We start from the raw sequence: 23,653 nt of genomic DNA, 5'->3' as shown, positions 1-23,653 counted from the left end.
TGTGTTCAAGAATGAACGGAAAGGTTATGCTCTATGTAGTGTAGTTTCACAGCTCTAAAGTAGCACAACGGTCTAACTACCTGATCATGAAGTGTGAGAAGATCATAAGTTCAAATCCCAAGCAAGTGCTTATCACTCCATTGTCAAAAGCCTGTTTTGGGGGGTCAATTTAATATCCATCAATAAACAAATTGAAATGCAAAACTAAGTTCTGACTCTGGCTCTGACTTTACATTTTAACAGTGTATATGTCACATGTCATCAATGTTATAAGAACCCTCATATATCCAAATGTTCAATGTGAAATAAGCAGCTTGATGTAACTAATGAAATGTTTGCTTTCAATTGGTCCAGCATTAGTATAAGTTAGGGGTCACAAAGTTCAAGTTCGTATTTCAAGTTAAAGTCAATGTACGTATTTATTGTAATCTCATCTAGTCATCACCTAGTACTGTGGGCCATACGTCTTGTGTGTTTAACTCATTTGTGTGTATGCAGGGAGGTTGGTAGATAGTCAAATTTGTGGACACCTAACAAACAATGCTCTATACGATGTTGCAAAAGAGCAGCATTGTTTGCGAAGGTCACACATGGGTTGGTGGTTATGCTTACCTCGAGCCCACAGTGTAAATTCAGGTCACATACCATAGGGCTCCAGAAACCGCCGGGCGTCGCTTTGGTAACCCTCATCCATATCCTCATGTGAGCGAGGCTGCCTTGCTGTCATTAGCAATTCCAGCCAAATTAGGTCAGCTAATGACATACTTTGAGTTCTGCTACACTAAACTGCCAAAGTAACCTTGCTCAGTGAAAAAGGCGAGCAATGAGGAGTAACACACTACATGCAGGCGTTAAAATTCCAGATAAAAAGTCTTATCTGTAAACTGCAGAGACCTAAATATGTCAGTTCATCACTCTCTTCGTTACAAAATAGCAACATTTTGTGGTTAGTGAGTGTTCGTGAAAATTCTATGGCTGAATATTAAGGCTAAAATGTAACCCTAGAAGCTGCCTGTAGCTCAAACTTTAAACTTACATATTAGTTTCCTAGTACTGAGCTAAAAAATAATACTAATGAGTGGATAAAGAATGACATGACTGCAGAGTAAAGGCAATTGGATTCAAAGTGGTCTGTTGTTATCCTGATGTCAGATTGATAGCTTTGTGAAATTTTACATTTGAACACAAGGTCCACTTGCATGGTCAGGGGGAATCAAGCACTCCTGTCTGTAAGTCAGAGCGTGAACCACTCGGCTGTTTTCCATGGCCTTGTAAAAAAGGCCCCCCCTCCCTCCTTCTCATGCCAACCTGAATTAACCCTCAGTTGGGTCCCTTTACAGCTTACGCCTGTGTCAACACCTGGGGAACAGGGAAGAGGGTATGGTAGAAAGATTTGAGTGTGCATGTTTGTGTTCATTAAAGAGTCTATTGGGCAATACCATAGAACGAAGGAGCTTAGTCCTTGTTCAAGTGATCTACCATCCTGCAGAGTTTGGCTCTAAACACCTTCTTTAGGCAATGTAAGCCTTTGGAACAGTGCTGGGCAACATGGCCTCAAATCTAGAGAGGGAGCACAAGAGGAAGAGAGAGAGAGACTAAGTAAGGCAGCGGGCCTGCAGGATGGCATGCATCTAAATGCATGAACCAGTATAGATGGGAATAAATGTTTGCAAATCCTTCCTTATTTTACAACTGCGAAATACTGTAGCTTTCCATGTAAACCTTGCCCTCTGACATTTAAAGATCTGCTACACATAAAAGCCCTTTGAAGTCAGGCCTGTAGTGGGCCGCCAATGTTTCTAGTCTTCTCTTATTTTTTAAGGCTGAATCACAGTGTATGTAGAGGGTGTCATACCGATCACCCCATGAAAATCCTCCTCTGTCAGCCCACAACATCACTGAGATCAGATCAGTCCACCAAATACAAATAATCCAGCAAACAGACTTTAATTGAAAGCACAGGTATGTCGATGTGTGTGCCAGTTCATACACACGTCATATATATTTAAAAAAGAACTGTTCCCAGGATTTATTTAAACCCGAGCCAGGAGAAATAATCTTTCATGTCAACACTGGAACCGTTACAGCAGCCGTTTGAGATTACTTCACCTGAGAGCAATTTACTGTTGAAACCTGCATAGAGACAGTATGCCAGAACAATAAGCTGGAATCGTATCAGACAGTGAGAGCAAGTGTGTGTGTGAGGCACAGGGAAACAGCAAGTAAGTTGTGTGTGAGATGGGGCAATCAAAAAGTAACCAAAAGGTTTCATCTTTTCCATACAAAATAAAAAAATAACCAAAACATTTCATCATTCCCATATGAAATTAACCAAAAAGTAACCAAAAAGTTTCATGTCTTCCAAATGACAATACCAGAAGGATATTTTAAAGCAGGTGAAGGAAATGTAATCTATAAAGTTTCCGTTTTTGGAGGTACCAGGTTTACCACTGTTCTTACAACAGTGACTATAAGTACCATCAAGAGAGAAAACGTTAGAGAGAGAAAGAGAGAGTGGGAGAGAAAGAAGGGGAACGAAGGGGAGAGAGATACATTCTCCCTCTTATTGAATTACATTCAATCATGTTTGGCCGTGTTGGTGATGCTTTCCCCCCTCCCTCTGGAGCGTAATCAATAGCTGGAGAGGCGGCCTCCATTAGCCCTCCCTCTAGCTGTCTAGGGACTGGTCCTGATGGTAACCAGGAGAAGAGAGCCAGGGAGAAAGAGAGGGGAGAAAGGACGTTGGTTAACTTCAAGTAGAATGTTGTACACAGCAAGGTCCTTCGTTGTTTCCATTTTTGCTTCCATTATGCCGACGCGCCCCCCCCCATCAGAGCTTTGTAAATTAGCAGGAGGCCTCTGCTCGAGAGAGCTGAGGACTGTTCAAGTATGACATGACGCAAAGCTCCTCATCAATTCCATTATGTCCGAATTCTTGGCCTTGAAACATCCACAGACACACAGCCGTGTAGCATTATGTGGATTTAGATCAGTGCAAATTGCAGCTTTAAGGAACTTTGTTACAGGTCAGCCACTGAACTCCAAAGCATTCTGTATTATAAGGAAAATTGACCGAGGTATTGCATAGAGCTGTATGGGACAGAGTCATTAAGAAATTCCTCAGCAATCGAGACTGCACATGAGAAAATGCCTAAGAATAACAGTCCTAAAAACTGTAATCTATGGTGGGAGGAGTGGCTGCACTAGGATGTGCCAAGAAACAGGGGTCAGCTGCACCAGTTGGATGCATGTTCATATGTAGGCTAGTCATAATGTTAATGCATCATCACTGAACCAAAATGGGTTGCACCACATGAACTAGTTTATACGTTGAGCTAGGTAGTTACACACTAAAAGCTGTGTGCTGTGGGTTTCCTTTCAGATCTAACCATGACACTGATCTAAGCTCCTAAAATTGTAATCACTGTGAAGAGGCAGCCGTATAACAGCATCCAAACTTCTTTTCCTATGTACTTTCATTAAGTTTACTCTCCTACACTCTTCAAAATAAAGGTGCATCAAAGGTTTGGTTGGGTTGTGCCATAGAAGAACCACTTTTGGTTCCATAAGGAACCATGTTTGTAATAGACATGTGTGAGAGTAAAGAACATTTTAAAGGTCTAAAGAGCTATCACCTGATACTTTACCATCACCTTTACCAAGTTTGAAGAATCTCCACACTCACACATCTCTACTAGAAACAATGTCCTTTATGGAACCATCTAGTAATTATGTAAATCCTTGAGAGTCAGCTCTGCTAATATTCAGGACCTCCTGATCTTCAACCATCCTTCTGAAGATCTACAGTACGTATTCTAGCAATCAAAGACTTCTGAAGGAAGAAATCAGGTGGATCTGGTAGGCGGAACCAACGTTTGTATGGAGTTAGCTCTTCAAGAGCAGGGTTGGAAACCACAAGGCATTTAGCCATTGTTATTTAATTTTTGAAGGCAATATACAAATATTATTCTAATAACACCACCCTCGCCCACCCTCACTACTGCATGGAGAACGTTTACCCCATTTACATCTTAATGTGACCAGAATCTGGATTGTACCCTGACAAGGTACAGGAGTTTAGCCACATGCATTTACACTTGGTAGTCAATTGTGTCTTCGGTAAGTCAGGCGGAAATCCAATTATTCCTTGTGCGTTGGTTGTACTGAGAAGGGTAGACTCAAATGCGTCTCAGACTCTCAAGACATATGAGAGTGACCAGCTACAAACTGGTAGAAGTAGCGCTTGGCAATATAATCTCACAAAATATCCCAATGAACTTTTTAGTTTGATTCCGAGTAATGAACGATTATTTTAACGAACGGCGGACACTTTTGGGGTGTGCTAAGGTTTGGGTCCCAAAGTAGGCATGGCAGGCCACCTCTCCAGACGGCACTACACCACTGTAGCCAGAGTACAACTTTCTCTTCGAGATACTTCAGAAGGAAGCCTCATGTTTATCTCTCAAACTGAAGGGCTGAAATGATACAGCGAAATGAGTCATTCATTTGAACCCACGCGTGCTTGTGCTGCTTCTCCCTCTTGTTTCATTTGTGAATGGGCGCGAGGGTTATTTGCACAGAGTCAGCAGGGCCCATGCTCGAGCACTCGAGATTAGAGGCCGCCTCATTAGTCTTATTAATGTTTACCGAGGACACGCCTCACTGCGGCTTTGTCTGCTGGTTTTTTGTTCTGGTCTCTCGAAGAAGACCTGGTTTTGAAATAAAAACGACACACACACACACACACATATATATATATAACAAACTCGCAAGAGAGAGAAAGCGAAAGGGAGAGAAAGAGAGGAGGCTTAGGAATAGGGAGAGAAAAGAGAGAGAGCGAGAGACAGCTGCTGACGTCAATGAGGCACGACATGTGCTGAAAACAAGACTCTCTTGGCAGTAACCAGGTAACAGGCACAGCGCTCGAGAGGGCAGGGGCGCGCTGAATGAGGCGAGCGCAAGAGGGTATGATTCGCGCGCCCGCGCACGCACATGTAGGCTGTGCACACGGACATGCGAGCATCACAGAGCCACGCTGCAGGGCTTCTTAGCCGTGCTCTGTTAATTGATGCGTCATTGTGCCAATGGTTAAACAACACAACACACAAAAACACAGCAAACAAAAAATAGACCATAATGAAAAAGTTAGATGTGATCTGATGAAAAAGGCCAGTAATGGAAAAGAAGTTCAGGCTCAATCCAACGCATCAGTCGCCTGTTTAATTTTTTTGTTGTTTTTTTTTTCACACTGTTTATCGCTGCGGTTCTCGTAATGGACCCCGAATGTTTCTTGGATGCTTGGTGTGAATGAGGAGGATCTGAGCTGCTTTCGCTCGCCGTCTGTTCTCGAGTTAGGAAGTAAATACGCAACTGTGTTTCCACAGCAACCTGGTCAAACCTAACACACAAGGAAAAAGAGAGAAAAAAACGACTTCAAACCGTTCCTCAAATGAAACAGAAGGTACTTTGGAGGGAATAGGAGCCGAATGTGGCAGCAAAAAAGCCACTGTTTTAGTTAAAGGAAAGAGAGAGAAGGAGAAAAAAATGGGATGTTCCCATCGAGAGCGTCGGCCCTGTCCTAGAGTGAAAACCCAGAGGAAAGGGAGTCCTTGTCCTATAAAAGAGGGCACTTTGAAACGCAGCAGGACGCTTGCTACCACACCATTAGTGTTCCGGAACTCAGCGTGGTCTATTAAGGCAGAGCTTTTTTAACCTGCTACACATACTTCACCCCAGCACAAGAGGAAGGCTAGTGCCAATTCATTTACACAGCAGAGGCTTTTCCATTAGCCTTTTCCAAAATGGAAATGATCATTTTCATGAGAGCTATATTATATTTGAGCTCTCTTTCTAGTCTGTGACCTCCGATGGACTTGTGCAAAGCACAGACAGATGCACTAGAGGAAATGAAAGCATACACCCCAGTAGAGGACTTAAACATTTCTAATCAAATTGTAAAAGGTAATTAATCACCTTACAGTGAACTTAACTGTCAAAGTCTACCTAGTTAAACAGAGCTATCCTAATGGTTAGGAGAGAAAAGCAATAATACTTGTTCCCATTACATTAAAAGTTAATATTGTCCTGGTCCAGTTGCACCTACCAACATACAAAGAATTCCACATGAACAATTCTGACAGGAAATGCCCTATTAAGAAGCCAATGTGGATTTAATTGAGGGTTTTCAAACATGTTTGGTCACACAGGCAAGGCTTGATGATTGTTCACAAAGTTCAAAAAGTTGATTAACCAATATATTTAAAAAGTTATTCCTGGACTGACCATCACGGCGTTGAGCTGGACTCTTCAAGGGGGATTTCTGAGGGCTTTAATATGGAGTAGCTTTGAACATGACTCAATCAAATAAAAGCATGCACAAGATTAGCCCCTCCCACTTTACTCACATAGACTTTAAGCAGATGCCTTGTTTTGATCACTGATAGTGGTTTCCATGAAAGATGAAAAATGAGAGACCCTCAGAAAGATGGAGGGGCATTTCAGTGATACACTGTTTCGAATATGATGTTTTCAAGATGCACTGAATAAAGACCTACAGTATGTTATATACAATATTTATAGCTCTTGTACAATAACACTGCATCATTGATGCAAAGCAGCAATGACTAACAGTGCTAGTCAACATTTAATTGGTCCACATGTTCTTTGATCTTTTGTGAAAAAATTAGTAAATGTAGGTTTTCATTGCTTACTTTATCATACTTAATGTGCTCTTGGGTTCATACGAGACTACAGATTTGACTCAAAACAAGCGTGATTGTATATAGTACTCAATGTAAAAATATGTAAAAACATCCATGTAAACATAAAAATACTATTTCTTAGTTTTCTTACAGCATATACAGTATTCTAGTTTAGCAAACTGCAGAGTACTGTTATTATATTGTGTACATTACTGTAGGTCATGGAGATGTCTTCATTTACCCTGCTCATATCTATATTACTACTCTCTGAAGTAAGAGCAAAGTAAAGCTAGGCCTTCCTGCCTTTGCAGAAACATGTTTACTTTGTATTGTTTATATAGTAGCATGGCCTGCAACGGCCAGAGGGCCTATTCTATTATTACTGTACCCTTTCAAGATAGTGCCGCTATTTCCGTTGCTAACGTATACATCTGCCGTTCTCTGGAATATTTTTAGCTGAATGGAGGGACTACACGGATCCCTCCCAACTCCCCTTGCTGTGCTCAGAATACCTTGTTTGTTTTGATCATGCGGACCAACAGAACAGGTTGATCGGGCAAGTGAGCTTTCCTGGAACGCTTTTCAATGGACCCGCATTTCTGCTGGGTTTTCATGTTCCTACAAATGGCTGCAATGTTCTGGGACAGAGACAGTACAGACGCTGCAGCTGATCCGGTGTAACGTGAGGTACCCACAGCGTGCCACATGTCAATCTGAATGACTGAACGTCGCTTTATACTAGGGAAAGCATAGATGGCGTTCCCAGACAGTGACGGGCTACTGTACTTTTGTAGCACTGTGCTGTGTTACATCAACCTGGTACATCTATTCTGGTATTTTCTAATTAAACACCACATGCTCCAAATGCATACCAGAAGCAAAGAAAGGACCATTTATATTTACACCACACGTACTGTACATCTTAGACCTAAGACTGACAAAATGAATTAAGAGTCAAATATTTATTTTAATCTTTACATAATCCCTCTGTGAGGCATCAGATTATTTCAGAGATGGAAATATAAATATCTCATTGAAGAATTATATATATATATATATATATATATATATATATATATATATATATATATATATATAATTTATCCCCTTGAGCACAGCAGGAGATAGTCCTTAATAAATACATGAGGCCTATACTCTGCTGTGCTTTCCAAGAATTATGAAATTATGAGGAGACCAAATAAATGATAAGCTTATGAAACTCAAGCTTTTCACTGCACACAACTGCCTCTATTTGTGGCTGGAACTTATTATTAAAATGCCGCTACACCCGACTGCCCCATAAAAGAGGGCTCAGCCTTGTGTCAATACAGCTGACATTTGGTTTGGCTTAATCGCTTCTTTAATATGGAGACATCTCAATGTGAGAAGGGCGAGGGAATGAGAGAGAGGTACGTGTGGTGGTGGTGGTGTGTGTGTGTGTGTGTGTGTGGTGGGTTAAAGACTTGCAGAGGCAGAGACGTTAAGGGGTGAGCGCTAGGGAATTGAGGAGAGACAGAGACGAGGATCGCTGAAATGAAGCGAAATGTTACAGATCATGAGGGAAATTAGACAAGCCTTAATAACTGTTAGATCAAAAACACAGTTCCTGAGTGATATCTGAATCGAACCGACAGCTGTTAAAAAACGGGGCGACAAAGATTGCTCAAATTATCATGTCAAGAACTTCTTATCCCCCCCACCCCCAAGTCTGGCAAAGAACAAAGAACTTTTTGTTAAGCTTTGGCCTTGACTTAGAAAACTATGAATGGTGACATCATTTCATATCGCACTACAGTTGCAATGTGATGGACACCATGACACCCTTAACACTTTACTGCTAAAGTGGATATTTCTGCCTTTTTTTCTCAATGCTGTTGGAGCATTTACTTCCATATGGACAGAATGTGACCTAACAAAGCCCATCACATCCAGGAACAAACAGCACAAACAGCTCAAAAAGAACATGTCTATACAGCTGGATACAGTGACTTCTTTGGGACCTTAACCCCAACATGTGTGCAAGTATATACTGCACTCCGTAAGACCTCAATTTTGAGTGTTATGTAAAAATTATGGTGTTAATATGAACTTAAAATACAAGTTTTTTATATTTATATAACTGCATTATTTCTATGTGCTATGAATAATTAAATGATGACATAATGAATAACATTTGTTGGACTGGAACTGCAGCTAGTGTTACTATTACTGTCATTATGATTTGTTCAATTCTGTCACACTGAACTGCCATATATTACTAGGTTTTAAGCTAGTCAGTGTTGGCAGAGAACGTGGCAGAGCTATTTAGCTATTTATAGGTGTATTTACAGTATATCAGTCTACTGTATAACCACCTATACAGAATAGGGATGACCTGATCCGATACTTAGTAACTTAGGATTGGAGTAACCTATCCACATGATCCACATATCATAACAAACATCAAGATTAACCCTATCTAAGCATCATACCGTCCACTATCCACCTTTGAATGTTTGAATGATGGTAAGACTAAGAGAGAAAAACATACATTACAGTACTGGTATCAGTATTGGCGGATACCCCAGGCTGTGGTATCGGTATCAGTATCAGTATCGGACATGAAAAAGAGCCACCCCTAATACAGTCCATTTGACTATTGTGAGGTGGTGAGTCTTGGCCTTTTATAGGTTGATAAGGTTCTGGTATTTCGTCAGTTATCTGCCGGCTCTCACTGAACTGGCATAGCTGACATGTCCTTCGCTACCTTTAGCTGTGAATAAGATAAATCAGTCTCCTCAGATGTGATTCTTTGGTGCACAGTTGCAACACTACACTAGTGCCCTTTACAAATCCTAATAAAGGTAGGTATCACACTATGTATTTTAGTGTAGTGTTAGCACAGATGCATGTCTAAAGTGGACTTTGTCTAGTCTGTCATATGTGAACATACATGTAAGTGACATGTTCAGATAGTGTTATGTCCGTTTTTGACTGCAGTAATGGCGATGGAACAACATTATTATAACACCACTGCCCATCTTAGAACAAGAGAATGGCATTAATGTCAGAGTTGCATTAAAAGCATGGAAGACTGATACGTATGTCTGATCCTTCCAGGGAGCGGCCCAAGCTGTGCCAAGCACTGTAACTGACCATGCGTTCCCCTGAGCCGTCTCAAATGTCAAACAAGACTTTAGCAGATCATACAGGGAGCCTGGCCTCTGGCCAGCCTCAAAATCAAGCTGCTAAGTTAAGCACTTGCCAATTAAATGTCATCTTTCCCTCTCTACCCCCTCCCCATCTTTTCGTGTTTCGTGTTGTCATCTGTACATATCAGACACAAATTAAGCCCCTGACCCCTTTTTAGATTCATCCTGGTAGACTCGGGGCAATGCTAGTGACTGCTGGAGTGCAAGAGATGTGTGTGTGTGAATGAGCGTGTATACAGTTGTGTGTGGCCCGCAGAACCCCAAGGAAGGCCTTGGATGCCCCTGCTTTCAGCTCAAGAATGGCCTCTCTCTGAAACTGTGCCAGGGATGACCTCGCAAAGTGACCTCATTTACGCGACGCTGTTGCATGATTCAATTAAAGGCACCTCATAAATATGCAATATGCCCAACCTGGCCCTTCATAAATCCAAATGAAGCTGGCTTTCAGCTTGTGGCTAGGTCCACTGCATGCCATGCAGCACACCATGTATTTCGATTTCTCATTTAGTCAAAAGTAATTTTAAAGATTTAATCATTATCAAAGTGTCAACAACATTTTCGCAAAGAACTACTGTCAAACCATTATTTAGGCAAAGCCTACTCTTTGCAAAGAAAGAGAACATGATATGAATGTAAATGCAAGATACACTTTATGTCCAAATCCAAATGTTTGTGGACACTTCTTTAAAAGAACGCATTCAGCTACTTTAGGTTATACCCACTGCTGACACAGATGGGAAAATGCACACACAGCTTGCCTAGTCCCTGCTGAGAGGTCCTGCCAAACGAACAGTACTCTCTGGAGCAGATAAACATGCATCCACTGGCCCCATACCTAATGCCAGATGTGGGCTAGAGGGGTATAAAGACAGGCATATATATATATATATATATATATATATATATATGATACATATATTTAAATGACAGACAGTTTGACTTCTTATGAGATCTGCAACTTATATCAAACTGGAACAAAAGCCATTGCAGTATGACTAACTGTGGTTAACGCAAGTGGTTTTAACACTTCGGTAGAACTAAATGACGCACAATAGTTATATACCCTTACAATGTAACATGCATTGCGTCGTGTCGCAAAGGCTTCAGGATGTCTACATCGGAAATGGCTAAGTTGAAACTTTCCTAACCTACCGACCTACCAGTTAACAGCTTGATGTGTCTTAACTGTTCTATTTTAAAATTAGGTTGTTTTAGCTACACAAAATTAGTGGCTTACAACAAAGAACATTTTACATTTTTTAGAGATGGAACAGACGTTTTGACTTTGGATTTTCATTGGTGCTCATTAAACCCCAAAGAAGGCAACTCAGAGCCAGTTTAGTGGGCAGGGGTGCCACACATGACTGGACAGGTTGGAGATTTGGGGACTTAACTACAGCACCGGGGGCCTGTGGGGTGGTGACAGGGCCGCATGGTGCCAGCTCCAGCCTCCTGTGAGTGAGGCTCCATTATCAAGGCATGTCAGGATCACAGCTCCACAGCACTCTGGGCCTGATCTGTCAGTGAAAAAGCCCAGACAGGGCCCCTCTGAGACACCCAGCCCCCTAATGTTTGGAAAATGAGCTTAGCGGCTAAGGCCGAATCAACAGCGGCGTATAAATAATACTCCTATTAAGACTGCCACCCCTGCCTGCTAAAAGAGAAATGGGTTTGTAATTGCCATGGCATTAACTGCACATGTTGTGCTCAGGGAGCACCCTAGAGCAGTCTTTGATTTAATAGTCGGGAAACGCAGACAAACAGCAATACAAAGACAATTAAAACATTTGACAGCTTGCTCTGATGTAGTGGGTTTTTTTTTTTGCTTGCTTTTATTAACTAGACTTAAAAATGAACAAGTAAAAACAATGACAGCGAATTTGTCTCTTGAAGGCACTGATTAGCGGAAACGCTTGGCATCACACAACTCACTTTTCATCTCTGAAATAACACCACCATAACAACATATAAGTTCATGCTCTAGATGGATAATGTGATGTGAGTTTATCTGCTGTGGCACCAAGGCACTGCGTACAAGGTTCCTGTTAAAAAATATCACACCCACGGATTAAATGTAATCATGCATGGGACTTTCCTAGCATTTCCTGCCAGGACATGAATGGCACCTTGATATCCTGTCAAAGAGAATTTGAAGGCTGCATCGTTTGCGAAGGCCTTGAGTGATTCAATCATCGACAATTTAGCCAAATGACATTTCAAAACTGTACTTTAATGGACTTAAGGGCTTCTTGGCCCTTTTCCTTCTTAGCACGCTGCTGCTTTTCCTTCCCTTCCTCCTCTCTGTCTTCCCCGTCACCAGGAGGAGGATAATTGATCAATCACGCTAATTGAACAGTCTGGCCATCTAGCTCACAGAAGCAGATGTGCCAATTTGCATTCATTAAGACTGAGTGGGGGTCTTAATCACTGTGCCCACTGTGATTGACAGCACAAACAATTCTGTTTCTTTTAGCTCCAAACACACACTGCCCGTCAAATGTTCGGGGACACCTCGTGTAGAAACACATTTAAATAGTCCTTTACGCATTCAAATGCTGGTCATAGTTCTATATGGAACTACTGGCTTTCCTAAAGAACTTTTCTTGAAGAACTTGATTGTGGAAGATTGTGAATGTAGGCTACGAAAACAGAAATTTAGCTGTAGCAGACAAACTGTTTGTCAGTAACTGGTGAGTGTCGCTTAAACCTACATTTGAAATTGATTTGTTTTTGGTAGGAGGGAACAAGGCATTTATGCAAAGAATTGTCATGTGACTGATTTCCCTCATACAGTGGCATGGGCAGGGAGATATAGCTGGAATGCTCTCACAGAGAGAGATGTCCAAAAAACATCTCTCCAGGAAAGCCAAATGTACACATATTGCAACATAAAGTAAGACATACAGTTATCTGTAAGAAATTAGTGAGAGAAACAACAAGGTAGACATTTCAAATACTTTTCCTTATCGATTGCGATTATCAAAGTTGTTTTATTACAGTGCTTCCACATTAGTAAAGATTCTGGCACCTTTTGCTTTCTATAAAAAACATAAAAACACCCAGTTCATATTAATCCTATGCGAATGGGCATGCTGGTAATACCTCCATCACATCCCAATGAAAAGGAGTTTTTTGCAGGTTCACTCAAGTGTGGAGGCACTCAAGCAGGCATTTAGTTGCGGTAAGTGAAGCCTGCAACATTCGACACAAATCAATCACCTTTAGTGAGAAATGACTCCCTCACACTTAGAAACAAAGGTAGACTAGTCACATTGATTTTTTTTTGGTGTGACAGTCATGCATAAATCGAGAAGCCACTCCCATCTCCGTCACTTATACCAAGATTTCTCATCCCATGCGAATCAGTCATTGACATTACAGACATCCTGTGTTAAAATAACCCCACCCTCTTGTGTAAAACTGTCCGAATAAGGCTTTATGTTTTTCAGGAAATTATATCTTTACATAGAGCACATCTCTTAAAGGCAGTTTAATGAACATTTGTTCATGCATGTTCATGGTAACACTTATAAATTGTGTATAATTTGGGCAGAAACATAATTATTAAAAAAACAAATTTGATTTGTGCAGCAAATGCAACCTTAGTTTATTAAAGGATAAAGGTAGATCTGTTGCAAATTCACAATGGAAAATATCCTAGCTGTCCCGTGAAATCCTTGTACTGCCTTTGTTACTTTTTGACACAACTAAAATTTTGCAGTTGTTTTTAAAATGGTTTTAAAAGTTCATGATCAATGGATTCAATGGATCAATACAAAAAAATGCTCCAAATCAACTTGGAATAAAATCTTTTTTACATTTTTGACTTCCATTGAAAGTTAAGATGTTTTTTAAGCCTCCTGTAATGTTTGCATTTTGCAAGTTTTTGTGTGACAGCAATGATATGCTCACTTGTATTCAGAAGCTCAGTGTCCCAAATGTGTGACAGTGTGTCACAGTGTGTGCCTTCCCGTCAGTTTTATGATATGCACTGAAGGGTATGTCGGGCCTCTTCTGTGAAAAGTCTGCGGGAGAGTTCACACTGGCACCTCTCTCAGATCAAGAGTTAGCAGGGGTGATCTAACTCTTGTGGTATTTCTGCAGAAACTTAGCAAGAATGTCAGGGCCCCCATGTGCAGTGGTCAACTTAAAGAAAAATGTCCCAGAGGCTACATGACATCAGCTACAACCCCTACCCACACTCTCGCCTTCCCTCGAGACAAGGGTGACGAAGGAGGGTCCTTTATCAGAAATATCTCCCCACCCCAGACACACAAAACCGGCCCGCTTCCTTCCTCCCTCCAACACTCGTTTTTCCCTATCCCATGTTCGCAGCCTTACCCGCCAACCAAGCTCATTATCACAGGGGCTTTTATGGGCTATATAATGAATATGTATGCTATGGCAAATTCAGTAGCGCTGCTGTTTGGAAAGCCCTGTACGCCAGCTCAAATGTTCAGCTCCAGAGTGTGGAGCGAAGGGACTGAGGGACCTTTTTTTTTTGGTCTCGTGCTTTGTGGAAAGACAATGGTGCGATTCACGTGGAACAAAACTGGAATCTCATGGAAGGAAAGAGAAAGGCAAGGCTGGCATTTCAAAATGGTCAAGATTTACATATCTTGCTCATTTTAATTTTTCACCATCAGACATCCTCAAAAGCACGCCCTTAAGGGACGGCCAGACGTTTTCTTTTTGATGCCTTTAAAAAAAAAAAAAAACTGTAACAGAAAGAATGATGGGGATGTGTTTCCTTTAACTCATATTCCCTTACTCTGTGTGCAGGATCAGTTACTATGCCGTACGTCTTCACTTTTCAAACTCTACAAACTCTGGCTGCATACACTACTCAGACTTTGAATATTTGCTCAGCAGAGGAAATAAAACATTTGTTTCTCAAAACCACATGTTACAATACCGGCCTTGCATGACCTCCGAAAAGCAGACGCCACATTTGCCTCTGATTTGTTTACTATTCTAATCGACTGAAGGCTCTGAACGGCAGCCAGGGTGATCCTAAATGTCAACTTGCACTGCACAAGCACGCGTGCGAGCTTCGTCATTTTGGGACTCACAGGACCTGCGTTCGAAAATCAATCATTCATTCAAATTTAATGAAGCAAGTCTTTGCTATACGGACACGGCAGGCTGCAAGACACCAATCCAAATATTCAGCGGAGTGATTTCAAATGTCAGTCCATGTCACACGAGCCCACATGCCAACTCTGTCTGTTGCAACTTAATCTTTCATTCAAATGCAATCAGCGCAAGCATTTGCAGTACAGACACAGTAGGCAACTAAACCGTAAGCCAAATATTCAATGGAATCTCCACTGTGTAGCTGGGCCTACTAATCTGTTCAAAGCATGACAATTTGGATAATGGGAATGAATTTCTACCAGCATGGCACTGTAACGCCGTGGGGAGTGTCACAGAGAGACGATTGGTGGGGGGTGAGGGGTTTAGGGGACGAGCAGACGCCACATATCTGCTGTGAAGTTGATATCTGATTTCAAGGAATCCTCCGCACACTGTGAGCCTGTGTTTGGAATAAGAGAGTGAGCTCCTAGAGCGACTAGGGCAAGATTTCATTACCTCCAGTCGGAGAGGAAGAAGAGTAAGGATCATTGAATTATTTTAATTACCTGCAGCAGCTTTTTCATTTGCAGCACAAATAAAATTGAATTTGAAACGCACAGGAAGAGGAACAGGAACTATAGGGGTCTTTCTACAGAGTGGGGAGACCGCAGACACCAATCTATGATTCTGCACTGTGCCGCTTATCAGCCTGCGTTCACTGGGTGCATTTCCTTTCTAGCGTACTGATGGTAAATCATTATAGCATGTAAATTCCTGCATCTAAGCTATTCCGCTAGGCTCATCTGCTACGGCTTTGGCTAAACACATGCCCTTTGCTTTGCCATAGTAAACACGAAAGAGGATGGGAGATGAAGTTTCACCGCTGGCTAAAATCACCTGTCCATGTCTCATGTTTCTTTGGTCTGGCCATTTTCAGAGTCTGTTCAAATGAACTTCTGCGGAGGTGTGTTATTAAAAAGCGGTCTCTGAGCAAACATCCATCCCGGCCCGCTTTTTTCAGGCCCACTTTCGCACACGTTCCGTGGCCAGCGCAGAAGGTGAAGGCAAGGACAGAATGTGCTAGCGGAGACCTGATACAGCGGAACACCGGTGGTCCTTAAAGACCCCCGCAAGCTCCCTTGAATGGGAGCTGTAACCTCGGAGGAAACGCTCCATCAACCCCGTGCCGCTATTCAGTAAATAAAAGGGCTCGCTTCAGACCAGGAGCCTTTGAAAAGGGAGACGCAGATGGGATCGCGGCCACTTTTAATCAGACGGAGAAGTGGACAGGATCCACAAAGGGAGATTTCACGCAACGCTTCACCTGTCGCCTGGAGTGTTATTGAAGTTGAACCGCCGCGCGCCGGCCACACACACACACACATTCTAAAGGACTCGCGCACTCTGACGTGGACTTTCTCCACCCCTCCCCTGCCCGGCAATCTGAGTGTCGGGCTCTGGTGGTAACTGCAAGAAGCCCGGCTTGAGATGAAGTCCATAGGCCCCGCACTTGGTTATCAAACTGTGCCCCAGGCACACATCCATCTGTGGAAAGTGCGGCATCTGTTCTTCCCCACTACAAGGCCGAGTTTTTATCTACAGATGGTGGCGGCGAGCAGAAATGTGACCTTTGATTCGGTGTCTCATGTGGAACGGGAAGCCTTTGCCGCCCAATGAAGGAGCGTGGTGAGAGAAAAATGAGCACAAACTGTTTTGGGTGGCGTTTAGAGGTTTAATGCAATTGTTTAATTTAGATAAGTGTAAGTATAAGTGCCTCCATGTGAAGCACATTTCACCAGGAGAGAGAAAGAGAGATGGAGAGAGGGAGGGAGATGGAGGGAGAGGGAGAGGGAGGGAGGAGTGGGGAGAATTCATCCATTAAATACTCATTCAGAGCCTTTCACGTCCATTAGGATGAGCCGTGTGCATAGCCAAATCGGATAGCGTGGCTGCACAACACTGTGACGCTCGGATGAGAAACAAGCCACCAGTTCTTGCACAGGCAGTCAGATAGGAGCTTTCTCTGTATACTGTACTGCTGTGTTGCTTATTTCAAAGCCCTACTAAATTCTGAAATGAAGAATAACAGATATATGAATTAGACATCAATGCCAATGACCTGTTGACATGAACTCTGTCAGGGTATTAACCACGCAGTAAACCTTGACAATTTCAGTGTTCTCAAACAACTTGAGGACATTTCTTGATTCAAATTATGGTTTTAACAGACAGAGGGCCAGTAGCAATTGCTTAAACTATAGCGTTGCGGCACTTGTTTAAGTTAAGAAACATTACTCATCAAATTTTACTCATTATAAAGATCGCATTTTCGTTGGATGTCCAAGCACTACCATTCTTGTGATGCTAACATTCTTCAACATGTGGGTGCTAGAACATCACCAACATGTTAAAATGTGGGACATATATTTAACTTAATACCGTTTCAATGCTGTCTTCAGTCAAGAGTCAAGCTCAGTGTCTATAGTGTGGTCTTGAGCACTGTCACAGTGCACATTTGAGAAATTGCTCACACCTGAAACCTCATGAACACAACACCAGAAGTGTTGTGACAGTTACTAGCAGGTTGATTGTAGAGGCATATTGTCCAAATATCCCTAACATTAGCTAGGTTAGCTGGTCTGAAACAGTTGATAGCTAGCTATAGTTATCAGTCAGAAGACCAAATCTACTGGTTAACCAGCGTCAGAGGTTTAGCTTATGAAAAGCTACGGCATTAGTTTATGCTGAAGTTATGGCACATATATATAATCTTACTGGTGCTGCTCTTTAACAGTTTCAGTCAGTACAGGCAGCACCAGTACACTCCAGCACCTTATCACTGTACAGTGCCACTCTTACATGGCTTTGCATATCATATCTCAATGGGGTCTTAAGGAGCAGCAGTACAGATATCACAGCCAGAATCAAAGGCATTGTTCCTGCTGACGGCAATCCTGGATTACTTTATCAACCCATTCCCTGGCAGAGCAGAGCTTGGTGGTGCGTGTGCCCTGGGCTGGGAACAAGAGAGTGCAGGCTTTGGGTGGCTTACTTCTGCTCTGCTTCTTCACTTCTGAACCCCGGCTGCAGAGGCAGCGGGGCTGAAGGGGGGATCTGGATGGCCATGCGCAGATGCTGGCCTGCTGAGCAGGGACAAGGGCCGCTTTGTTGGCCACTTTCGTGTACTGGGCCAGGCTCCCCTAGAGCGGCCACTGGGCTGACGTGGGAAAGAACGGCGCCACGCCACCGGCTTCTGTGCTTGGCCTCACTGTTTGACAGCACTCTGCTGTTCGGGTGTCTTAGATGCAACTAACAGGACAGTGCAGCCACTAAATCATCTACAAAGGACGTCAACTAGGAGCCTCAATGTGCCTAAAAAGTGGGACATTGCCCTTTTGATTTGATGTATGAAAATGCTTTAGGTTGGAATGGCTAATTCTAGTGGATTTATATATTTTAATATGAACTCACCGCAGCATACTCTGGAGCAGCTACACATGAGCCTAAGGTCAGCATGCTCCATGCCAAGCATTGGCTTTAGGAGTATAAACATTCCCAGCATTGAGCTGCATAGCAGTGGAATGGCAAGCCCCTGATCAATACAGAAACTTTACATAAGCAGGTGTCTACACACTTTTGGAAACACACAACGCCTTGGCAGATCAACCACAGTTAGAGTAAGGGGGAAACTGTGTAAATGAAAACTGCCTCTAACTGTTGCTTTAAGAAACAAACAGAGTGTCCTTAGCATGGCTTTGCAGCATCCTCCTCAAAGGGAAGACAAGAAAAAGACAGTTAGAGAAAAGGCAAAGCTGTGATGGGTTGGCGGTTACATAAGAGAAGAAGCGTCTGCCTATTCATATTTAATGCAGGTGAGGGGCTGCACTGTGCTGGGGAGGGCTGGGCCAGCAGAAGGCCCCTGATGGAAAGCCAAGGCCTCCCAGACATCTTGCGTTCTTCTGCAGCTCTGCCGAGCAGGTAATTCACTAGCAGCAGCATCAGCATGAATAAAAGATAACACAGCCACAGCTGACTCCTTTTATGCCATTTTAGCCCTTCTTTCTTTAAGTGAAACACTTTTAGTTAGGATCACAGACTTTCATACGTCACGCTATCGAGCTATTAAATTCTCGATGTCAAACACAGGCCGAAAAACATAGCGTGGCCGAGGCGACGCAGGTCAGCGGAATCAGGAATATGTAGTGGCTGTGCTGAGGATGAAAGCGTTTAATAAAACGCCTCAGCCGAATATTGGCTTTCAAAATAAACAAGCCCCTTTCTATTGTTATTATCGCTACCGCGCCAACTTGTTTTGCTTTTCATTTACTTCGAAGGTGCGGACGCTAGCTACAGCCGAGGGTGTCTTGGACGGAGTGAGAAACCTCAACTGCGTCAGAGAGGGAAAATTTGGAAGCCGCAGTCAGTCCTGTTCTCCACTCGCCGATAGTCTTGGCCTACAAAACTGGAATGCTGCTTTGACAAATGAGGACAGTGCACGCTTGGCAAATCTACCGCTGTGTAATAAGCACTACAGTAGAATGCTTATGTTTTGCATTCTGCATTCTGAGGACCAGCTGGGTCGGCTTGTCGTGAGTAAACACACCTACACTGTGCAAATTAGGAGATAGATAAATAAAGAAAGAAAGAAAGAAATTTGGAATTTGAAGATGGTTTTATAGAATAAAGAGCAGAAGCCTATATGCAGCGTGTCTGGCAACAGTTGAGTTGCTTCGTGACCTGTGCTCTTTGTCAGTTGCCAGACCGAAGCTGGGCGCAACTTTATCAGGCACTGCAGACGTCCCGAGGCCCTATCAGAGCGAAGATGAGACAAAAACGGTCACCCGCTGGTCAGGCACTGTGGGGGGTTAATCACGTCCGCACGTAGCCCTGTTTTGCAAACTTTGTCAACCGTGCCTCTTCAGTTACGCTAAGAAATACTAAAGGAAATGACATAATAACTTCAGCTCATAATGGCAGATGTTCTCGTGATATTTGCTAAGCTGATGAGCACCCACATATGCAAAAACAATAAACTCTTATGGGAAATCAGAGTCTCACATTCAATCACCATTCATTTTTTGAACTGTTATGAAATTAATATTCATTGTTTTATTAACTGGTCAGGCCAATTCATACAGTATTCAGCTTTCAGCTCATAATTCACTGTAATTCTGTGTTGGCGGCTGGTAGTTACAAGTACACATCACTGTCATATGTGCTAAGCTGATCAGCACTGAGAGAACCCAAAAACAAATATACTGTATCTGTGTACTGTCGCTTTTGCAGAACACAGTCTCACATTTAATCACCACAGCTTTTTCATGAAATGTGTGAGAAATGGTAAAGAACCCATACTTTACCAGCTGTAACTTAAGATGAACATTAAACTTACTAAGAATCCTATTCTTGTTATCAATGTGGTAAAGAATATCCCCTCAGAGCTACATCTTGAAATGTTACAAATGTTAGAAAACAGCCGTGCTAAAATACATCTTCTGTTGATGTAGTCGGTAATGTTTTGTACTGTATGTGTATCTGAGAAAGGAATCAAATATTTAGTCAACCTGAGAACAGCAGATGAACCACATCCTCACACATGTTTCCATTCAGCCCTTTCTGTAGTCGCTATTAATCATGCTAAAAGCGGTGGATGAAAACCCACTCACCTCCACGATGTCGGAGTTGGTCCTGCTCTCATGGGGCTCGTTGTACTCTGTGTATTTGAGCAGGACTTTATCCATGTCAGTGCTGGCATACTGAAAGAGTTTGTTGGAGCTGTTGAATATGATCAGGGCGATCTCGCAGTCACACAAGACGCTCAGCTCATAGGCCTTTTTCATCAAACCAAACTTCCTCTTGGTGAAGGTGACCTGGCAGAGAAGAACAGACAGAAACCATTGTGTTTGGTGAAACGATAATGGAAAATACAGTTTAGATAACCTCCCTCTGTCGCGAAACAATTCATAGTGGTTCAATAATAAGTCTTATATTTAATACTGCTTACATTGGGGCAACCATGGCCTAAATGTTAGAAAAGCGAGCTTGGAACCAAAAGGTCGCCGCCAGTAAGTGAAGTCCGGGGGGCTGGGGTGTGAAGGGACAGCCCTTTTCCTCCCTCAACATTTATGGCTGAGGTGTCTTTGAGCAAGGTAACTAACCCATAACTGCTCCCTGGGCACTAAGGTTGCTGCCCAGGGGTGTGTGTGTGCATTCACTGCCCCTATTCAGTGCCCCTATTCATTGCAGTATGTGTGAGTAAGTGTGTGTGTGTTTACTGCCACAGATGAGTTAGCGTCACACAGATGAGGTAGAGGTTAAAATGTGTTTTATTACTTTGCAATGAACTACAATAAAGTGAAAATAACAAATGATGATACAAAGGGCTATATTAATAAGTATAACAATAATAGAATAAGTATTATACAGTTAAACAATAAGTAGTCTTTGTTCATCTTCAACTTCTATTGGCCTTTAACCTCTGAAACTGCTGGAGCTGTTGGGTCATAAAGTAAAGGTCCACTTAATGATAGGGAATCAGCTATGGGATATACTGGGAAAAATGAAAGCAAATAAAGAGCCCTTCTGTCAGGAAATCGATTTTTTTCATCATCCGTGGCTGGGTATTTTGGACAAGTGGGATGATCTGGCAGAATTTTAAAAGAATGAATACAGAATTTGTAATAAAATTGGAGACAGACTTAGCCGTTAAGTGTCCAATAATGTGGTTTTTCAAAAATATGGGCCGGTTGGCTGGTGGCATCATATGATAGGGGGAGCCCTAACAAGCATATTGAGCAGAAGTATTGTACTTAGTCTTTGGTCCAATCCAGCCTCAATCTCTACATAAGCAGCAGACGCACGCAGCAGTGGATCCTCGGCCTGCACAATCAGTGTCATTAGTGAAACAGCAACTCCATTGCTCCTGCCCTGCTCCCTCCCTCATTGCTCTCTCCTGTAACTGCTGCTACTGTAACACGAGCCTTCTGGTGCATAACAGCAACTCGTGCATCACTCCTGTGGTAATCCGAGCCATACAGAGATGACCTATCGTCATGCTTTAGGCTCCACTGGGCTGGGCCATTTTACCTGCTTATACCTGTGGCACTTGTAGTAAAAAAAACAAGGCAATAGAGCCAAATAAATTCTAAATTGCTAAATTCTTTTGCAATGTTGGATGTTGCAATGCTAGTTTGCCAGAGGGCTAAGACATTTAATCAACCACTTCCTGAAAAATCGACCAAACGTATAAAGTAGCAATCTTTAGTAATGTTACTGATTCACCAAATATCACAACAGAGCAAGTTTAAGGGAACAGAGCTTAGACTGTGGTTAGCATGAAATTTAAGGTGAAGTGGAGGTGATTGTTCGTGAAAGAATGGCAACATGCAGAAATATGGTACTGGGCTTTTACATGGAGCAGGAAGGCCCTGCATATGGCAAAGAAGAATAAAGGTACCTATTGTACAGCTGTCTTGAGCTAAAAGGAGTTGGAGGGTGTGTGTAGTCTACAGTAACTCAGATAACCACTCTATGGTAAAACTGCAATTGTGGTGAGCAGAGCAGCATCTCAGAACACACGTTCAACCTCTAGTTAGATGGGTTACAACATCAGAAGACCATGTCGTGTTCCACTTCCACTGTCAGCTCAGAACAGAAAGCTGAGGCTGCATTGGGCACAGGTTCATAAAAACTGGACAGTACCCTGGTGTGATGAATCTCGATGTCTGCTGAGGCAAACAGAAGGTAGGGTCAGAATATGAGCCAGCAGCTTGACTCCACAGACCCAACCTGCATTGTTTCAACAGTCCAGGCTGATGGGGGTTATATATTTTCTTGGCGTACCTCTTCTATCATATACAAACGGCTGTTTAAAGGAATAGAGCTTACACCCTGGTTAACAAGCAACGCATGACGGAGTGAAGGCAAGATTTGTGTGTGTGATTTGGATGTGACAGAATGGCAGCATGTGGAAGCATGGTAATGTGCTCTCACATGGAGCAGGATGGCACCGCACATGGCAAAACGGTCAAAGATGCCAGTGCTGCAGCTCAGAAAAGCGATGCCTTGAGCTAAAAAGGAGTCGGAGGGTGTGTGTATATGTGGGTAAATGTGTGTATCAGTGTGACTGTGTGAGCGTGTGTATGTGTGTGTTCACTTCCGCCAATTTCACTGACCTACTAAGCAGAGCTGAGCAGATGAGCTGGCTTTGTTCAACTTTAATTGGTCACAGCTTGCGGCAAGCCTCATTTCGAATGGTATAATGCAATATAATCCAATGAGCTATACAGTGTCTCTGAAAGCACACAGCCCCTGGGTCAGCGCCAGTGGAGTGGGAGTAATGTCACATGTTCCACATTACAGGTGATTACAGCGCCCAATTATTTCCTCCAACACAACACAAATCATCTCTCATTTCTCTTCATTCAATTTATGGGAATTTAAAGCGATTCATTCTCTAAAGTGTACACAAATGCAACCAGGGAGCGACTGAAGTCATACACTTTTTGAATATTACAGCTGGCCTCTGGATCGTGTGTCAGTAATTGGTTTAGCTCTGTATTCTAGCACACTGAATATGACATAAAATTGTAAGTGGAGGGAGTGCAACTACAATTTTTAAGTAAACTGTATAGGAATCACGGCTCTTTGTATACATCCCACTACTTCAGATGACCATAATTAAGT

General features: G+C 42.6%; 1 protein-coding gene across 8 annotated transcripts in view; it reads right to left on the bottom strand.

The window, feature by feature from the left end:
- mef2aa (myocyte enhancer factor 2aa) overlaps window positions 1–23,653 on the bottom strand; it is a 118,211-nt gene that overhangs the window by 40,166 nt on the left and 54,392 nt on the right. For all 8 annotated transcript variants that reach the window (XM_072695877.1, XM_072695873.1, XM_072695876.1 and 5 more), the window contains one exon: window positions 20,635–20,838. In XM_072695877.1, coding sequence (XP_072551978.1) covers window positions 20,635–20,838 — 204 coding nt within the window. The remainder of the gene's footprint in view (window positions 1–20,634; window positions 20,839–23,653) is intronic.

The sequence above is a fragment of the Salminus brasiliensis genome, chromosome 13 (genome assembly GCF_030463535.1).
Source record: "Salminus brasiliensis chromosome 13, fSalBra1.hap2, whole genome shotgun sequence".
Taxonomy (NCBI): Eukaryota; Metazoa; Chordata; class Actinopteri; order Characiformes; family Bryconidae; genus Salminus; species Salminus brasiliensis.
This window is presented reverse-complemented; position numbering and strand designations above follow the sequence as displayed.